Source organism: Exophiala aquamarina, assembly GCF_000709125.1.
Source record: "Exophiala aquamarina CBS 119918 chromosome Unknown aczIA-supercont1.1, whole genome shotgun sequence".
Classification (NCBI taxonomy): domain Eukaryota; kingdom Fungi; phylum Ascomycota; class Eurotiomycetes; order Chaetothyriales; family Herpotrichiellaceae; genus Exophiala; species Exophiala aquamarina.
The window spans coordinates 1,121,744-1,138,525 of NW_013550587.1; the positions used below are offsets into that span (position 1 = coordinate 1,121,744).

The 16,782-nt window shown below is 51.7% G+C and overlaps 6 protein-coding genes across 6 annotated transcripts; 4 read left to right on the plus strand and 2 right to left on the minus strand.

Annotated features, from left to right (window-relative positions):
* Nucleotides 1-1,629: 1,629 nt before the first annotated feature.
* A1O9_00407 (uncharacterized protein) lies at nt 1,630-2,273 on the plus strand. Its single transcript, XM_013409571.1, has one exon. The coding sequence runs from the start codon at nt 1,723-1,725 to the stop codon at nt 2,089-2,091; it is 369 nt and encodes a 122-aa protein (XP_013265025.1). The 5' UTR covers nt 1,630-1,722; the 3' UTR covers nt 2,092-2,273.
* A 405-nt stretch (nt 2,274-2,678) lies between these two features.
* Nucleotides 2,679-2,945, plus strand: A1O9_00408 (threonine aldolase; the record flags this gene model as incomplete). Its single annotated transcript, XM_013409572.1, has 1 exon — nt 2,679-2,945. A coding segment is annotated over one exon (267 nt), but the record flags the coding sequence as incomplete, so codon positions are not given.
* A 1,219-nt stretch (nt 2,946-4,164) lies between these two features.
* A1O9_00409 (uncharacterized protein) lies at nt 4,165-4,585 on the plus strand (the record flags this gene model as incomplete). The annotated part of the gene is made up of 2 exons (XM_013409573.1): nt 4,165-4,379; nt 4,474-4,585. 2 exons carry the CDS (start codon nt 4,165-4,167, stop codon nt 4,583-4,585), a joined length of 327 nt encoding a protein of 108 aa, XP_013265027.1.
* Nucleotides 4,586-8,136: 3,551 nt separating this feature from the next.
* A1O9_00410 (uncharacterized protein) lies at nt 8,137-9,471 on the plus strand (the record flags this gene model as incomplete). Its single annotated transcript, XM_013409574.1, has 2 exons — nt 8,137-8,549; nt 8,610-9,471. 2 exons carry the CDS (start codon nt 8,137-8,139, stop codon nt 9,469-9,471), a joined length of 1,275 nt encoding a protein of 424 aa, XP_013265028.1.
* Nucleotides 9,472-11,681: 2,210 nt separating this feature from the next.
* Nucleotides 11,682-12,928, minus strand: A1O9_00411 (uncharacterized protein; the record flags this gene model as incomplete). The annotated part of the gene is made up of 2 exons (XM_013409575.1): nt 11,682-12,730; nt 12,817-12,928. 2 exons carry the CDS (start codon nt 12,926-12,928, stop codon nt 11,682-11,684), a joined length of 1,161 nt encoding a protein of 386 aa, XP_013265029.1.
* A 1,355-nt stretch (nt 12,929-14,283) lies between these two features.
* A1O9_00412 (uncharacterized protein) lies at nt 14,284-16,606 on the minus strand (the record flags this gene model as incomplete). Its single annotated transcript, XM_013409576.1, has 2 exons — nt 14,284-15,835; nt 15,933-16,606. The coding sequence occupies 2 exons, from the start codon at nt 16,604-16,606 to the stop codon at nt 14,284-14,286; spliced, it is 2,226 nt and encodes a 741-aa protein (XP_013265030.1).
* Nucleotides 16,607-16,782: the final 176 nt, after the last annotated feature.

The window sequence follows — 16,782 nt, forward strand, 5'->3', positions numbered from 1 at the left end:
TGCCGCCGCGGTGACCATCAGCTTGGTGATCACTTACCTTGCTTCCGAAATGCTCTTAATCGTATCAGCGCAGAGAGACGTACAGAACGAGACGCAGCTCTTGGACTGGCCACAGAGCTCATCGCAGCCTTACGATGGCACCAGGAAACTACCAATGGAATATCGCAGACAACTGTGTCGAGCAGTACGGTGAACTGGTAAATCCCTTGTCAGAGTCAAGATTCCCAGTCGTTGCAAGGCTAGATACCACCGTTGATCGTGAGGAGATGTGGGTCTTGTATTTCGAGCAGTTCAGGATGGAAACTGTGAGATCGACCCTTTCCAAGCGGAACCACTGTTCTCTGCTCCATGGGATGACCATGGGTTTTAGCCTTGCCTTGTGGCGAAACTTTGCATCGAAAGAAAGATTAAAATCTGCCATAACCACGCCCTTCTCGCTGTCTAGGATGATATCGCCCAGTAGTAAGGACCGCGTACAACGGACACGCAGCCTTGTGCGGCATCAACCTGCCCCGCTCAGCTCATGCAGCAATCACTAAAAACAGAACTTGCAGAATACGAGTAGCTTGAGCATCAAGGGTGTAGAAAATACTCTCGTGGTTGGTTGTCTCGACTTTAATGCCCGACCATCCTGCACTTCGCAGCCGCTCGTTCTATCATAACGTGGCAGTTGTTGTATAGGTAGACAACCTTGCTGTCAGACACCGGACGTTCACAGCCTCGTTACACCAGGTGTGGTGCATCTCCCCTTCTCCATGTGGGCGGACGGCAACCAATTCCTTCAATCCTGTCTAACATTTACTTCCTCGCACTGTAGTGAAGGAGAGCCTAAGTTAATAGCCACAATAGACTGGTCCGTGCTCTTTTGTTCGCCTATATCGCGGAAAACAAGAATTATCTTCGCTCAAGTGTTGTGCTACAAAATGGTATTTATAGTAAGAAGCAGATCGCCCCTGGCTGAATAAAAACTTGATCGAGTTTGCTAATATCAGACTACCAGCTTCCCCCCATGGTCGCAAAACGATTAAACAAATCAAATAATAGGTTGGAAGCACACCTAGAACACTTGCGTACACAACTCAATAAACTTCTCAGGGAGACTTGGGCGGGGACCCCTGACCAGCAGCTAGCGAGGGCCGTCGGCCTGCTTCGTCGGGAGAAGAGAGAAATATTCGGAGTGTTCGAGTTTGGATCCGCTCTTGAAGATGATATGTGCCTACTACTCTTTGGGCACGTGGCAATAATACTTTCAAAGGCTTGGCCTACCAGCGGTACATCGTTTTCAAGGACAGGGCCTGTAATTTGTTGCGCCGTTCGAGTAAAGTTGATCGCAAAGCCAATCCAGAGGAATACCTTGAAATCGAGTTATCACTGATCAGGGAAACTCGGTGTCTTTGGAGCCAGGCGCAGACTGCACTCCTGCTCTTGCGACACTACATCCATTCGGACACCTTTAACGATTGTCAAGACTTCATTCGAGAAATCTTTGTGCATCTGAGTCTTTACTCGCGGGGTGCGTGTTATGACCAGAGGGAAAAGGTCCCGACTCTTTTCTTGGTGAAAGCTCTGGCAGGCGGGTATGCTTCGCAGAAATCTCGGGTTGTCGTCAAGAATGAAGAAACAGGTAGTACGCGCAAGCACAGGGAAGGTCAGCAAACATTTTCAGCTAGGTTGAAAGCATACTATAACTGCCAAAATAGAGACAAGATATGGTGTCCGATCATGCAAGACTGGCTTCCATACAAAACTTGCACCGCGGCACATATTCTGCCTTACAGCTTTCCCGACCATCTCTTTGACCACATATTTGTGGCTGATGCTGAGGACAAGAGAAATCTGAAGGAGAGAACCATGACTGTCGCAAACGGAATTTACCTTTATAAACCTGTGGAGCAGGCCTTTGACCGAGGTGATTTGATCATCACGCCTCATTATTGCTCTTCTAACGGAAGAACCGAGTTGCGGGCACACCTGCTCCACGAAGGCATGAAATCCGCCAAAATTGGCGACGATTCCACTCTCTTGTGGAAGGATATCGACAACAGAATGTTGCAATTTCAGAACGCGAATCGACCGGCAAAACGCTTCTGACTGTTATCTGGAAGTGTGTCCAACAACCCCCTGGATGGGCTTTTAGGCTCACAGAGTTTCTCGATCCCGTGGATATGATCTCTGTCACCCCTCGTACCAACCTTATAGACGGCCCGATGATGATTCTGTCCAGGTTCATCACCAATGCTGAGATCTTCAACCAAGTCAAGCGGACAATCCCAGAAGACCGAATACTTTTACCGGGTTCCCTCTCGGGTAAGCAAATAGCTGAGGTTTCCAGCGAGGTTTCGGAGGTCGTCGTCGATATGCATGGGTTGTTGAATGTCAAATGATCAGGAATGCTAAAAGGGAGAAATGAAAGTAGTATATGGCCTAGAACGTAGAACAGACCAATCCAGACGTCAAGAGACATCTTCTTACAATCATCAAAGGCATCAGCAAAGTTTCTCGGGATGATCGACAAGCTTGAAGAAGAATTTACCTATTGGCCAACATCGCAGCTTGAAGCTGTAGTAGAGAAGGCTGAGAGATATTTCCGCTCCGATGTCGCTACTATGCCTGTGGAAAGCATGATGCAAATAGAGTAACTTGTGCCGCAGAAGCGACCTGGACTAACCTCATGCTTTAAGACAGTGGAGGACAAGTTAAAGGATATAACGGGCAAGGAGGCAGCGCTTTGGGCCGTATCTAGAACTCAGGATAACCAGGTCTATCTGCGTACTCACCTCACGCAGCCACCGCACACAGTGTTCCTCGACCATCGAGCACATGTGCATTGCTGGGAGTCAGGAGCCCCTCCAGTCATGTCTCAAGCTTCTGCAATAACAGTTTATGAAAATAACGGTGTCCATTTGATGCTGGAGGATGTGGAAGGAAATATGATCGCTGATGAACAATAATGAGTTTGCCTGACCCTTTCAGTTGACACATGCTGCTGAAACCTGACTACATGGATCAGTTCATTTCCCTCCTACTCTAGTTGTGTCGCTTGAGAATACTCTCTTTTGCATGATACTGCTTTAAAAGACGCCAGGAAATCTCTGAGTACATGCGATCATTCCCCGCACCACAAGGGGAGCGGTCAATTGCTATGCATCTGGACGCAGCACGAGTGTTTGACGGAGTGCTGGAGCACTCATTGCCACTATTTCCCAGGGCGCATGAACCCGCAAAGGCCACTGCTGCAAAGCTAGAAGTTATGGGATACAAATTCACGTCTCAATACAAGATGCTTCCAGTTTTGAGGAATTGCTCCTGGGAATGGGCTGAGAGTCATCTTTGCCTATGGGAAACGGTTGACGTCGCATCATGTGTGATCCTACCTCAGACAGGGATATGCCAAGCCCAGCTTTTCTTGCCAATAATGTTCTGGGCTTCCCTAGCGTCCTTGGCACCCATAAAAGAACTTTCAAGGTGTCGCTCGTTCCTCTCAAGTCACGTGCCTGTCACATGCCAGCGCATCTGGGGTTTTCATCCTCATGGGCATTGGCTGTCACTTATGATTCCCAGTGCTTGGAGATCACTCAATCGACCAAATTTTGAGAACATGCTCGACTTGGTGCGAAACAGTTGGCACGGGCACATAGAGGAACTCCATGGCAGACAGGTGAAAGTGAACGGAATGCAACAACCCCTGATCGCCCCCATAAAGCCTATGCAAGCCGTCGCAGGCCATACTGCGCATCTGTGACTAAAAGGTGTCCTCGTAATTTGCACGACCTGCCACTGTCAACGGCGCCTGCCCCAAACCAGGATCAATAAGATTCTCCGCCCGCACCTGCTGAAATCCCACCGCCGCGCTTGAAAACTAACAGGTGACAAGATCATCACGTTTCCTTCATATTAAGTTCCTCTGGTGCGTCAGGCTGTGCAACTCCTTCTACGCATTCATTCTTCGAGGGGTCACAGGCGGATTTTTGTTCGAAATACTCACACCGCTGGTATAACTCCCAAGACCTCACGATACTGTACAACTCATCCAGCTTTCCTTGATTTACTCCCCACGAACCAGACGCTTCGAGACGAGAGCAGTTCAAGTTAATTGACATCGCCTTTGCAATTGAAGATCTTGGGAGCCGCCTTCTCTTCTGTTCCACGACCAAACCGGACATCATGGCCAAACTGGGATCCATTATTCCTTTGATCATCCTCTTCATCGTCCTCGCAATTCTCACAGCAGTTGGATTTGTGGCATACTCGATCGCACATGACGTAGGTCACAAGACGAGGCAAAAGCTGGAACGAAAGAACGTCTCGTTCGGTCGAGATGGCATGAAGGTCGGCGTGAAGGAACTCTCAGTGGAGCAACAGGAGGATAAGACACAGAGGTATGGATATACCAATGAGCACCCCCAAAGAATCCGCCTTGATCCATATGGTAGCATTTCGGCTAACAGGCGGGTGGTTTTTTAACCAATACAGCGTGCTCATGAAAGTGTGGAACAATGCATCCGGATCATTAAATGATCCCAAAGTCGTCTGGAGTAAAGGGTCGGCAGCCACTCCTCCTGCGGTTGATAAACGCAACCCGTAAGTTACTGTTTTACTCAAGGCTGCACACGACCAACCTTCATTACTTACTTTCCGTGTCATGGTAGATTCGTTCGACAATCATCTGGTTCACAAACACCCAACCTCTCGAGGACGTCTTCTGGAAGAGCCAAATGATTCCTTGCAACAAGACATTGATGATTTGAGAGTTACATCCGTGGAAAGATGAATGGGTGAATTACTGAACGAAAAGGGTTACACTCAAACCCTTGAAGTCCTTCATCCACGATCCTTGAAATCGACACGGAGCATTTTGTGGTACTATTGCTTGCGAGGGCTCGCACATTCAGGACGTTTTCAAGCTTCGAAAGTGGCCCAGGAGTCTCAGCACGAACGAAACAACGAGCGACAGTCATTCATAGCGATGGAGATTCGATGCAATTCTTTCTCAGCGACATGAACGAGCTAAAAGGGCTTGAAGTGACCATGAAATGAAGATAGATGATGCCGAGCTTGGACTCGCGCTACGAGCTTATGACATGTTACAACGTACCAACTTGTAAATGTGAAGCTGTCAATCAATCAATCAATATATCGCATGATTCCCCGGGAAGCTCGGGCTCCATGTTTGTGTATCAAACATTTCGCGCGAACTGACAGCTCTCAGCGTTCAGGCCCCAGGAGCGGAGGGCCGTTCACCTCGTACGAGGTAACCACATCCAGGGATTCTCATCCCCGCCTCTTTAATAGAAGTCGCTTTACCCAGAATTCGATATTGTGCCATGTCTGCCAGAGTATGGTGCACCATTTTGGGTCAAACCACGTCTGCGAGGAGCACGGCGATCGCCCTGCACTATCCTCCCCGTCAGCCCAAATTTTCCACAAAAGTGGTTGCCGAACCCAGCTGATCTGATTATGCCATACCAGTGGCGTGAAAAGGCTGGAGCCTCGCATCGCACTGCTGGCTATCCGAAGCAGCAACAGCGCCTTACGAGCACCAACTCTGTTTCAAACGGAGAACTCTACTTGATTACCTGAGGGCGCGTGACTCCACACTTCATACTCCAGACCCATATGGTCGTCTGGATCCTTTGATTTGAGGTGCGAGGGAAGTACGCTCACGGAATACTCGTGAACAGGGATACGTCAACAAATGGAACTCAAGGCACTGGATCCAAGTGATGATTATGGGAGAGTGCCCGACGACTCGAACGAGGCGGCAGGATGTCGAATCAGCGTCTAGGTCTCGTCTTTTCATGCATGATGACAATGGGTGGGACGAAGAAGCTCACACCAGCTCCGACCCACTACTCCGTACTTGGCTGGGCGGTCAGCATACCGACAGGGCACCAAGGGAGTTATTTTGGGGCCGCACGGCAGAAACGAGGCTAAGGGATCTCGCGAAGGAACGAAGCTGGAAAAGCGGTAGTCAGGAGGACTGTCCTCAGGACGACAGATGCCAGCAGGGCTGGTCGTCTGCTGCTGCCAGTCTACCCGTACTACATACGAGTACGCATCGACCGAGTCAGCATGTGACTGGGACTGGGCGCTCGGCTTCAGGCGGATGCACAAGGTCCGGATCCCGGCTTTGTGAACGATTGCAGTTGAGATGTCCCGGAACAGCAATGCATGAGCACAAGCACAAGCACAAGCACAAGGATGAACATGAAAAAGGAAAAGGGACGAGGGAAAATTCTCACGTGCTTTCTCTCTTGTTCCCCCACCTGCGGCTCATCTGGATCTACGAGTACAGTACAAGGACACCATTTGGGGTGGGCAGGGACTGCAGACCCAGAGCACTGGAGATGCGAATTCGAAGTATCGCATTCGGTTGGATATCAATAATCACGAAGCGATATGGATAGACTGCTCGGGTACGGAGTCCTCTGGAGTGATGGAGCTGGGCCACAAAGGGGAGATTGATGGTGGGCGAAATAAGAGATTTTCCGAGATAGGGAAATTTGAATGGGGAGGATAAGGAGCATGGATGAAGGCGTGAGGCCGGGGCTGTTGGGCAGGGGTGGGTTTGGGAAATTGGCTGATGTTTGGGTGAGAAGCCGTGACTAGCTGTGGCTTTACTCGTACAACACCGATTAGCAGGGCCAGCCACCCCTTGGAGGATTGTTTTAACAGAGTACGAGTAGTGATCAGGTGGAGCCATTTGAGGATAGGCGAACGAGGCTAGAGGTGAATAACTTGTAGTGAGCTTCCACCGAGCTCCTACGAGTAAGGTTCACAAGGCACTCCAACTGCTTTTGCTCTGTGGCGTGTGCGGTTTCTCTTCTCGGGTTGTGTCATTGACAACGCCGTACATGTTAGAAGCTGGAGAAAGGAAGAGTCTATGATGATGCCTAGGCCAATACCAACCACCAAGAGCTTGGTGATGGAAAGACGGTGGGCACAGAACGCAATCGGAATGTGTGTTTTTTGGATCATGGCGGAAATCCACATCATGGTGACGTCGAGGTGCACAGGGACGGAAGACCCGTACAGCACTCGGTACCTGGGCTGTTTGCCTCTAACACCTACAGTATCTATGTACGGAGGGTGTACAGGAAGGTGAATTTTTCACGTTGGAGCCGTTTGCAGGTACTCCATGCGCATGCTTGGATCTCGTTGGTTGGGCCAAAGGACTCAGCCGGGGGCACCTAAACTTTGAATTGAAGAATTCACCTGGTTTGGGCAGCGTGTGAGGCATAGAAGAGCCCCTGTGGATGCGCCATGGAGAGTGAAAAGTTTAGGCTGCACCTTCGCCTAGAAATTTGATGAACAAAGGCCGATGGGCCAGAATATGAGGTGCTCGGGTTTCTGTAGGTACCAAGATAGTAGCCAGGCCGCCTAAGTTGCGCCCGGACTGGGGAGGGCCAACAAGAGTGTTTCATGGCCTAGGTTTTTCGCGTGTGTTCTTCTCATCCAACCGCCACCCGCACAAAGAAGAAGAATCAGGAGTCGAAGCACGCACAGTGTCGAGGACTATCTACTCCTTGCCCTACTCTTCTCGCACGAGTCTTGAGGCTTCCACGGCCAATGGCCATTCCGTCTTCTGAAGATCACAGCTCAGGCTTACCATTTCATTTCAAGGCCCAGCTTGCAGCCGAACCGAAGCAGCCGTGGAACACAGCTCCACCACCGCGACGGTCCACAGCCCAGAGGCCTACAGACTCGGTGCTGGCAGCTAACCCATGCGACTACCTCCTCTAGCGCTTCCGTGGACATCCACATCCACTCCAAACACTAGTCCTCTCTTCTGCCTGCTCACCTAAGCCTCCTCTGCTGTCTTGTGCTGTGCAGTGGGTTGGCTTGTGCCTGTCTTCCCTTTCTATCTCATTATCACGCCCCATTGCTCTCACTCGCATTGTGCTATACTCTCTCCTTCTCCTTCCACCTCGCTCTCGACCTCCTTCCCTCTCGCCAGTCGTCGGCCTGTTCGGATCAAGGAATCCCCTCTTCTCATCCTCCTCCCCGTCGACTCCCTACCCTTTCTGCTACTCGCCGTCACCATCGCCATCATCCCTAGGCCACCATTCCAATACTACTTACACACCACCCATTCGACGCCCGCTCCCAGCTTCAACTGCGCACAACCCGCCGGCAATGCAGTCCAACCTTCCATCCTGGAAGGACTCTCCATTCTCTAAGAAGCATATCCAGATCCCCTGGCGCTCAATACAGCTCTTGGTACCTCACCGATTGCGCCGCAGGCTGCGGTCCAAGCTACGGAATCGGGGGTCGCCTGCGTCCTCCATCTCTGCTCTACAGACTTCATTCTCTCCTGCAGACACGCTCCGGTCGCTGCAGAACCACAAATGGACCGTCTATGACTTCCAGTGGCTGTTTCTCGCCATCGTCGGCATTTTCTCTCTGTCCATCATCGAGTCCCCGGGTCCTCTGGTCAAGATCGCGGTTGCCACCACTCTCCTCACTTCAATGATCTTCCCTATCACACGACAATTCTTCCGACCGTTTATGCCCATCGCTGCATATTTAATCTGGTTCTACGCCTGCAGGTAAGTCATTGTCGGACCTGGTCGTCTACTCTCAATCAACCCAACTGACTCCGCCCCCAGATTCATTCCCGCCGAATGGCGACCACCTATCTGGGTCAAAGTCCTACCTGCCCTCGAGAATATCCTCTATGGCGCCAATCTATCCAACATCCTCTCGGCCCATAAGAGCACTGCTCTCGATCTGTTGGCCTGGTTCCCTTACGGTCTGGGTCATTTCGGAGCTCCCTTTGTTTGCTCCGCAATCATGTTTGTCTACGCTCCTCCCACCACAGTCACCGTTTTCGGCTTCAGTTTCGGATACTTGAACTTGATCGGAGTTATTACCCAAGTCTTGTTCCCTTGTTCCCCGCCGTGGTACGAGAACATGTACGGGTTGGCTCCTGCAAATTACTCGATGAAGGGATCCCCAGCTGGCCTGGCCCGCATCGATGCTCTGCTCGGTTTCGACATGTATACTTCAGGTTTCACCGCGTCTCCTATGGTCTTCGGCGCGTTTCCATCCCTTCATGCTGCCACTTCCACCCTTGAAGCGCTCTTCATGAGCCATTGCTTCCCCAAGCTCACTCCTTTGTTTGCCTTCTACGCCATGTGGTTGTGGTGGGCTACCATGTACTTGTCCCACCATTACGCAGTGGATCTGGTCGCTGGCAGCTTGTTGGCCGGTATCATCTTCTACTTTGCGAAGGCTAACTTCCTTCCCCGTCTGCAACCGGACAAGAACTACCGATGGGATTATGACTTTATCGAGGTTGGCGAACGTCACGATGATTATGAATATGGAATTGCTGGCCTCAATGGTGACGGACCCGATAGTGATGAGTGGACCATTGGCTCCTCATCTTCCGTCTCTTCTGGTTCATTAAGTCCCACTGAGGAAAGTCAACACGCCTGGACTGAAGCATATTCCAACCACGAAAGATGAGTTTAACACCACGACTCTCGCAAACATCCTCCAATATTCAGCCTACAACCTACATTTCCTTGCTCCTCAGCATTAACGGCCTGGCGTTCTCCGCATGACCTGCCTAACGCTTTACGGATGAGATTTACTTGTGAGCGACTTTTGATTTTTCTGCAGATAGAAGCACGACCATTGTACTAAACTGCGTGCGATCACGACCTCCATTTCTCCCACCAACCATCTTCGACAGCGCGGCTTTCGATTGGACCCGCCAATCATCACGGTGGACATTCTGATCCAGTATCCTCACGGGGTGTTAACATGTCATAGGATCGGAGTGAGAAATTTCCATTCTGGCACAAATTTATTTCCTTTGGAGTGGTTTCCAGTTTTTATTAACGGGGTAATCCTTCGCACTACAGCACGTTATCAGTACAGAGCAAGGATTCGGGTACGAGGGACAAGCACATCATTATTTGGATGTTTATGCGGAAACCAGAGGGGGTGGGAGGAGTTCTATTCTCAAAAGGATTATGATCAATCAGCGGCTACTGTTTACCGCTTAGGTTGAAATCGATTACACTCGCTTTGCAAGAACAATTGTACAAATATCGAGGGGCCATTCTTGGGACCGATATGCCATTCGCTTGGCCTGATCATTGAAAGCGGGAGTTTGTCTGGACTGGAATCGTTATCGTTCCTTGGCATGAGAGTGGTGTATCCCAGCCTGAGACGTTACTCGGGCACGTTGTCGTCGGAACTAGAGAAGCAGTTGAATTCGCAATCGAGAAGGATAGCTGCAGGCGGGCCAGCCGTTGTGAAAGGCTTCATGCCGACGGGCACAACCAATCACACCAACTGAGAAAGATTACGACCAAGCAGAGCGCTGCATAAAACGCATTCAGCGTGGCTTCCCGCTCTTTCACATCCTAGACGCCAGCCTGGCTAAGCACGTTGGTTCAGATCCACGTTTTATTCCTACGGCATATCTCCGACCCGCCAGGCTATACTCCGGTGGGACTTGGAAGGCTTTGACTTCTAGGGGACCAGGCAGCTACTCTCATGTGCGACTTGAGAATTGTGGGGAACCGGTACGGAATGGCTGGGACCAGAAGAGGCGCTGAGCATGATTACTTGTTGCAATTTGTGCATTGCATTGCCGGATTGGCGCTGCCTTATCAAGAGGACTTGATGCAACGCCTTCATTCAGTCACTCGCATTCGCTCGCACATCTGTCCGCCTGAGTTCTTCGGCAAGGAAGATAGCGTGCGACGAGATAATCTAATACCTAATTCTAATGACCTATTCAAACATGTTGTCGTTCTTACTTTAATTGGAATTCCATGCTAGGTGTAAATTACGCACAGGTCAAGGCGGAAGTGACCAGCAACTCCTGGCATTTATGGCTAAGGCACGCTCGAGAGTCGAGACTTACAGATGTATCCGCCGCACACGGTGATGTTCTCAGCGCTAGCTCGCATCAATTCGGCGTCGTGCAAAAGCAAACGCTTTCTACACCAGAGAAAGACCCCTTGATCACTGGGTAAACGGTGCTTGCGTACGGGCTTGTGCTCTCATCCGTGATGCCTGTCAGTCCATCCTGCATACAATCAACTGACGAGGAACATGTGGAAGTCATCGAGCGCCCAAGAAGTCCACTGCCATCAAGGAAGAGCCCGGGACAGAAACCAGGGCTCGAAGCATCGAGTGTTTCAAGTCTGTTTGGCGAGGTGCGAGAGAAGACCGCGTACCGCGTGCTGGTCGTGCTGACCGATCTGGTATTTAGCTTGCATTAGCTTGTGGCTTAAACTAACGCTAGTGAGCTAGTGTTCGGCGAGTGAGTAAGTCGGAGAGGGCAGCCGCACCATGGAGTACGCGTATGTCCTCGGCGAGGCTGAGAAACACTCTATACGTAGTACGGAGTACAGAGTACACAATCACTCGAGTCCTGGCAGAAGAAAATGACCGACTCTAGTGCATGCTCTCTGGGCTAAGTCCGCGCCGGTACATGCGGTCAGTCACGCATGGCTCCGTTACAACCTCGAAGGAGGGTCGACGGGGCTAGAGGTGCCAGCAACTGGTCATCCAAACAGCTCCGTCTTGTGGCTTCATAGGATTGTACGCGCAGAACATATCAGGGGCGTCCCATTCGAAATGTCGTCAAGCAACGCGGTCTACTTCTCAGGATCTAGAACAGTTCGGTCGTGGTCTGACTCACCCTACAGACGGTTCTATTCAAGCCGCCTCAAGACGCCATCCAAGCCCATCCTGGCCACACAACTTCTGTTGATCTCCTTGACAGAACTACAACCACAAAGCGCCATACACCGACGGAAATCCTCATACAGGATATCCAACATCTTCTCGACGCCTGCCTGGCCATTATATGCCAGACCCCAGAATGCAGGGCGGCCGACCCAGACGTAGTCCGCACCGAGAGCCAGGGCAATGAAGATGTCGGTGCCTTTCCGGACCCCACCGTCCATGTGGATCGGAATTCGACCTTTCGCGGCGTCGACACATTCGATCAGCGCGTCAATTGTCGCAGGCACTCCGTCAAGCTGTCTCCCGCCGTGATTGCTTACCAGGATGCCATCGCAGCCATGTTGGATGGCCAGCTCTGTGTCCTCGGCGGTCAAGATGCCTTTGATCCAGATCTGCATCTTTGTCTTGGACCGCAGCCAGGCAATGTCGCGCACCCAGTTGTGCGAGTCGTCGTTGAAAGCCATGAATCCTGTGTCGTGCTTGGTGTTGCGGATGTCTTCCGAGGTCCGCTCCAGAATCGGCCAGTAGAGCCCTTCTGGCGTACGAAAATCATTTCGCCATTCGTTGTACCGCACCCCGAGCACCGGCGAGTCGCCTGTCAGGTATATCGCCTTGCAACCGGCTGCCTCGGCTCGCTCGATAATCCGCTCCTGCAGTGCTCGATCGCGCATCATGTACAGCTGCTGTGCGTATGAGACAGGCCCGTCACCACCCTTGCATCCTCCAGCGCTGGTGATTTCCTCAAAAGTGAAGTTCGCGAAACTCGAAACGATCATATTGACGCCTGTGGCTGCCGCGGCGCGGCTCGTGGCCAGCTCGCCTTCCGCGTTCGCGATGCCGTGCAAGCCCCCGGGGGCTATGCCCAGCGGAAACTTGACTTTACGGTCCAGGCAGACGGTTGAGGGGTCGAGCTTGGAGACATCGACCATGACGCGGCCCCGCAGTCGGTACTTGCCAAAGGCGCTGGAGTTCTCGGCGATCGTCGTTTGATATGTCGAGCCATCGTTGATGAAATCTACGCAAAAGGGGGCAAGAGGTTAGTACCGGATGAAGCAATATCTTGATGTTCTCGTGATCGCAACCAACTTTACCGCCACTCACCTCTGACGACAGGGTTGAATCTTTCATTCGCTATCTTCTGGATATCTTCCATACAGAGGACCATGGCATCTTTGCCCTGCACCGGGATCGGAACGGGTGCGCCCCCTGCCATTCTGCTGGCTGTGCGTTTACCGATTATTCGCTGTTCGGGCGAGTCAAGTTTTGGATAGCAACTTTCTGATTCTGACGCCCAAAAGCCGTGAAAGCGGTGGAAGAGATGATTGAATAAGCGTTCTGGCTCCTTTTTATCACTTCTCATACGCCATCTTCCGTTTCACAGGAGAGAAGCAGAGCCGACTTACCTCCGACAATCCAAGTCTGAATCAGTCAAATTAAATCCCGCCAACACATCCACATCCACATCGATGCAAATCCGGGTACATGTATCAATCAATCAATCAATTCAATTCAATTCATTCACTTTCGCACCCTTATCTGTCGCGAACCTCCCAACACCCTGCCTTTACACAGCTAGCCCCAACAAAGCACTTGTAACCGCCTGTAGCACAGCGTGTATCAAGCACGCAACCAGTGAACGAGGGAAGTGGAACGGAAACGATGCCCAGCTACCAATCAACAGCGAGGGAAGCGTGCTTGAGTTACACAAACGAAAGGGAGGCAGACAAGCGAAGATGAAGTTTCCCTCGCATAGCCACCACGCCCTTTCGAGTACATGATGAGGTAGGCTTTCTTATCTCGCGCGAGGAGTAAAGGCCTTTTTTGGGGAACCTCCGAACCCGGTTGGTGAGGAGGTCCAACCAAACGTAGCGCAAGTTGGAGCAATGCCGTTTGTTAGCCCTTTGGGTGCCTGACTGACTTGGCCTGACTTGACTTGCCTGACTTCGGGGTAAATAAGTGAGAGGAGAGCTTGCGGGGCTCCAGCGCCTGCTACAGATACAGCTACATAGTACTCCGTACCTACTTACCCAACCTTCCTGAGTTCAACCTCCTGGGAGCCTTGGCTGGACGAAGTACCGAAGTTTCCTCCCTCACTAAGCAACTACCAGTAGCTACTTCAAAATAGAAAAAAAGAAGCTACCCACGGGTCTCGGCTCTCGGACTCGGGGCGCGCAATGCGAATGCCGTGACATCACCGTGATGGTCGGGCTATTCTGACTACAATGATACTGTGCGACAACAATGCACGTCCGCATGATGGTGACAGAAGAACCTTCAAAAATGGCTGAGTTGACGGGCCAAAGACGACATACACATCGAATTTTGTTATACGCAACGATCACTCTGGAGTTGAAAAGTGTTTGCAAGTTTGGTGCTGTGCACTAACATATCTCATCTCACCTCATCCCACTCACGACAAACAGTGGCCATTGGATCTCGTGGCGATGGATAGCGCCAGGCGAAAGACCACAGGACATTGCACTTGATTATCATAAAGTGGCCAAGTCGGTTTGAAGACGGTGAAGACAGTGAATGTAGTTCTAGGCGACCGAGGACCGCGAAAGAGGGTCAATACGTGCTGCTCCTGCCACTTTGATGATTCCGAGGATTGACTCGGAGGCTCTGGCCGGGCTGGTTTTTCTGGTGTTGAGATACTTGTGGCTGCAGCGGCTCGGAATTTGTGGTGGAAACGACAGGTTCTTCACTGGTATGCTGGCCTCTGCTGCTCTTATCTGACATCGTGAGGCGCTGGGAAGACGTCTTCTCAAATACATGACTGCCATCTCCAGCGTGCACGACGACGACTCTCGCGCCATCATGATTTCTTTGGTGATACTCTGCAAAGACACCTTCAATACCGCTGTCACTTCGCTTGGAATGTGGCGTGCCTGCACCTGTGTGGTGGGGTTCGAATAACGCAGCGACCAGCCCGGCAATGCTCAAGCGCGCCTGTAAATCGCGTGTTTTGCGTGGCTGGCTTGCAATTGCCAGTACAGCCAACAGTACCCCGAGCGCCGCATACAGGAGATTGAGCACGATCAAGGCGAAGAACGGCGCTTTCGGTAACCGTGCCACCAGTAAGTGCTGGCGTGTCCGCTCTGCCAGATTGGACGCCGGCTCCGTCATGCCAACGACCATACCCAGTGCCGTCTCACTGAATCGCAGTGCGAAGAAATCCGCCAGCTCCTGTGAGGTGTTCGACTGTTGTGCACCACTGATCCAAGCCGATTCGAGCGAATTTTGCGAGTAAGCCTGAACATTGGTAAGTGTCCAGCGAATGTTGGCGGGTAATGTGCCATTCGTGACGGTGTATGTTCCATTGACCACGCTGCCATTGACGAAGTTATACGTCAATTCGTACACAGTGCTGGTGCACGAGAGAATGAATCCCGAGCTCTGCCGGTCAGAAACCTGAGCAGCCTCTGGGTCGTCGGCCAGGGCTTCCGTCGTGGCTATTTGGGCGCCGGTCGCGAAATAGAATGGATTGCTTATCGTGATTTCGTTGTGGCCGTACCTCGCAACGGGGTCGATGAAGTTGTCTTTGCCAAATAACTGCAGGAAGAAGCCGGTGCTGCTTGGGCTTTGAGATATACCAGTGCTTGAATTGAACGGCGTGCCGGTATTATTCAGCATGTCCCCATGTAAATTGGGACCGCAGTTATACGTCACAGCCGGAGTCACCATATCCGCTATACACCCTCCTGCATACGTGCAATACGAGTCCCACTGCAGATTGCACGCGCGTGTGCTCGGTTTGCACGTCGTGCCCAGCGCGTATGTGCTTGCCTGGAAGTCGAGGCTTGGATCTCGTTGCGCGGTGGTGATGTAAGCGAGCGGTTTCTCGTCCAGCCTGCAGCTCAGAACCGCGTTGACGCTGGAGAGATTCGTCAGGGTCCGAGCCGTCTCAGACGCGGTGGGGAAGTTGATGCTGTTGCCGGGTGGATTGATGGCGCCGATACATTGCCCGCTAGATGCAGGATCGTATGTCGTGTTCCAGCAGTAGGGGTCGAGGATTCGGCTGTATGAGGCGCTGGGCTGAGCGAGAATTGGTGACAGCCTGTCGTAGGGAACAGTCGACGTGGTTACGTGTAGCCATGTGTCAACGGCGAGGATTGCGAGGCTGGAGAGATGATAGTTCTTGAGATCAGTATTTAGGTCATTGCCTGGAAAACGTACTGAAACCGTGGTGCCGTGGTGTGTAGGCGTATGATACATACCTCAGGAATACCGAAACTAGAAGAGCAGTGGCGGTCACCCACAAAAGCTTCGTCTGTCTGGTGCGTTTCCTCCAGAGCGAATAATCCAACCACGACCACAAGGAGCCCAAGCTCCCACCGAGAAGGCCGATGATCAGCCTGAACTGATACGTCGTGGGCAGCTCGTTAGCCGTCCCGGCTTCCGATTTACTCAGATAGGATTTGGCGAGCGGATACGAGACGAGAGCCATTACGAACGTGGACGTGAAGGATGTGACGGTGCTGGTCCACGAAGACACCGTGATTAACCGCGTCGCGCTGTAGTTGATATAGTAGTACACAGATTGATCGTAGGATTCAGGTCGCTCGCCGAAAATTGCTTCGTCGTTGGAGGTCAAGGGGTCCTCGGAAACAAGATAACCATACACAAGACCGATGAATATTCCCGTCAGGACGATCATTGGCACGCTGAGGCAGGTGAGTGACCAGATGATTTCTCCGAGGGCTCCTGTGATCCTGTGTAGAGATGGGTTGGCAGCAGGGGTCTTAGCTTCGAGGGCGGTCTGCGAAGCTGGTCCTGTTGTCACGCTTGGGGGTTTGGTCTGACCGGCTGGAGAAGCATTCTGGCCATTTTGTAAGATAGTCGCGTTGCCTTGCGCCGGCGTTGGCGGTGGCGCTGCACGATGTCGTTTCATCGATGATATCCTCGTAGGCTGGTTTTGAAAGCACGATGTGGCTGAAGCTATTTAGGATGCGAGTCTATTTCAAGCAGAATGACATTGCGGGTGGACGCGAGGCTGAGGCTGAGGGATTGAGATTGGAGAATTGAGAAGAGGTCTAGAACCAAGGAATTGATAAAGTACTTTCCTTC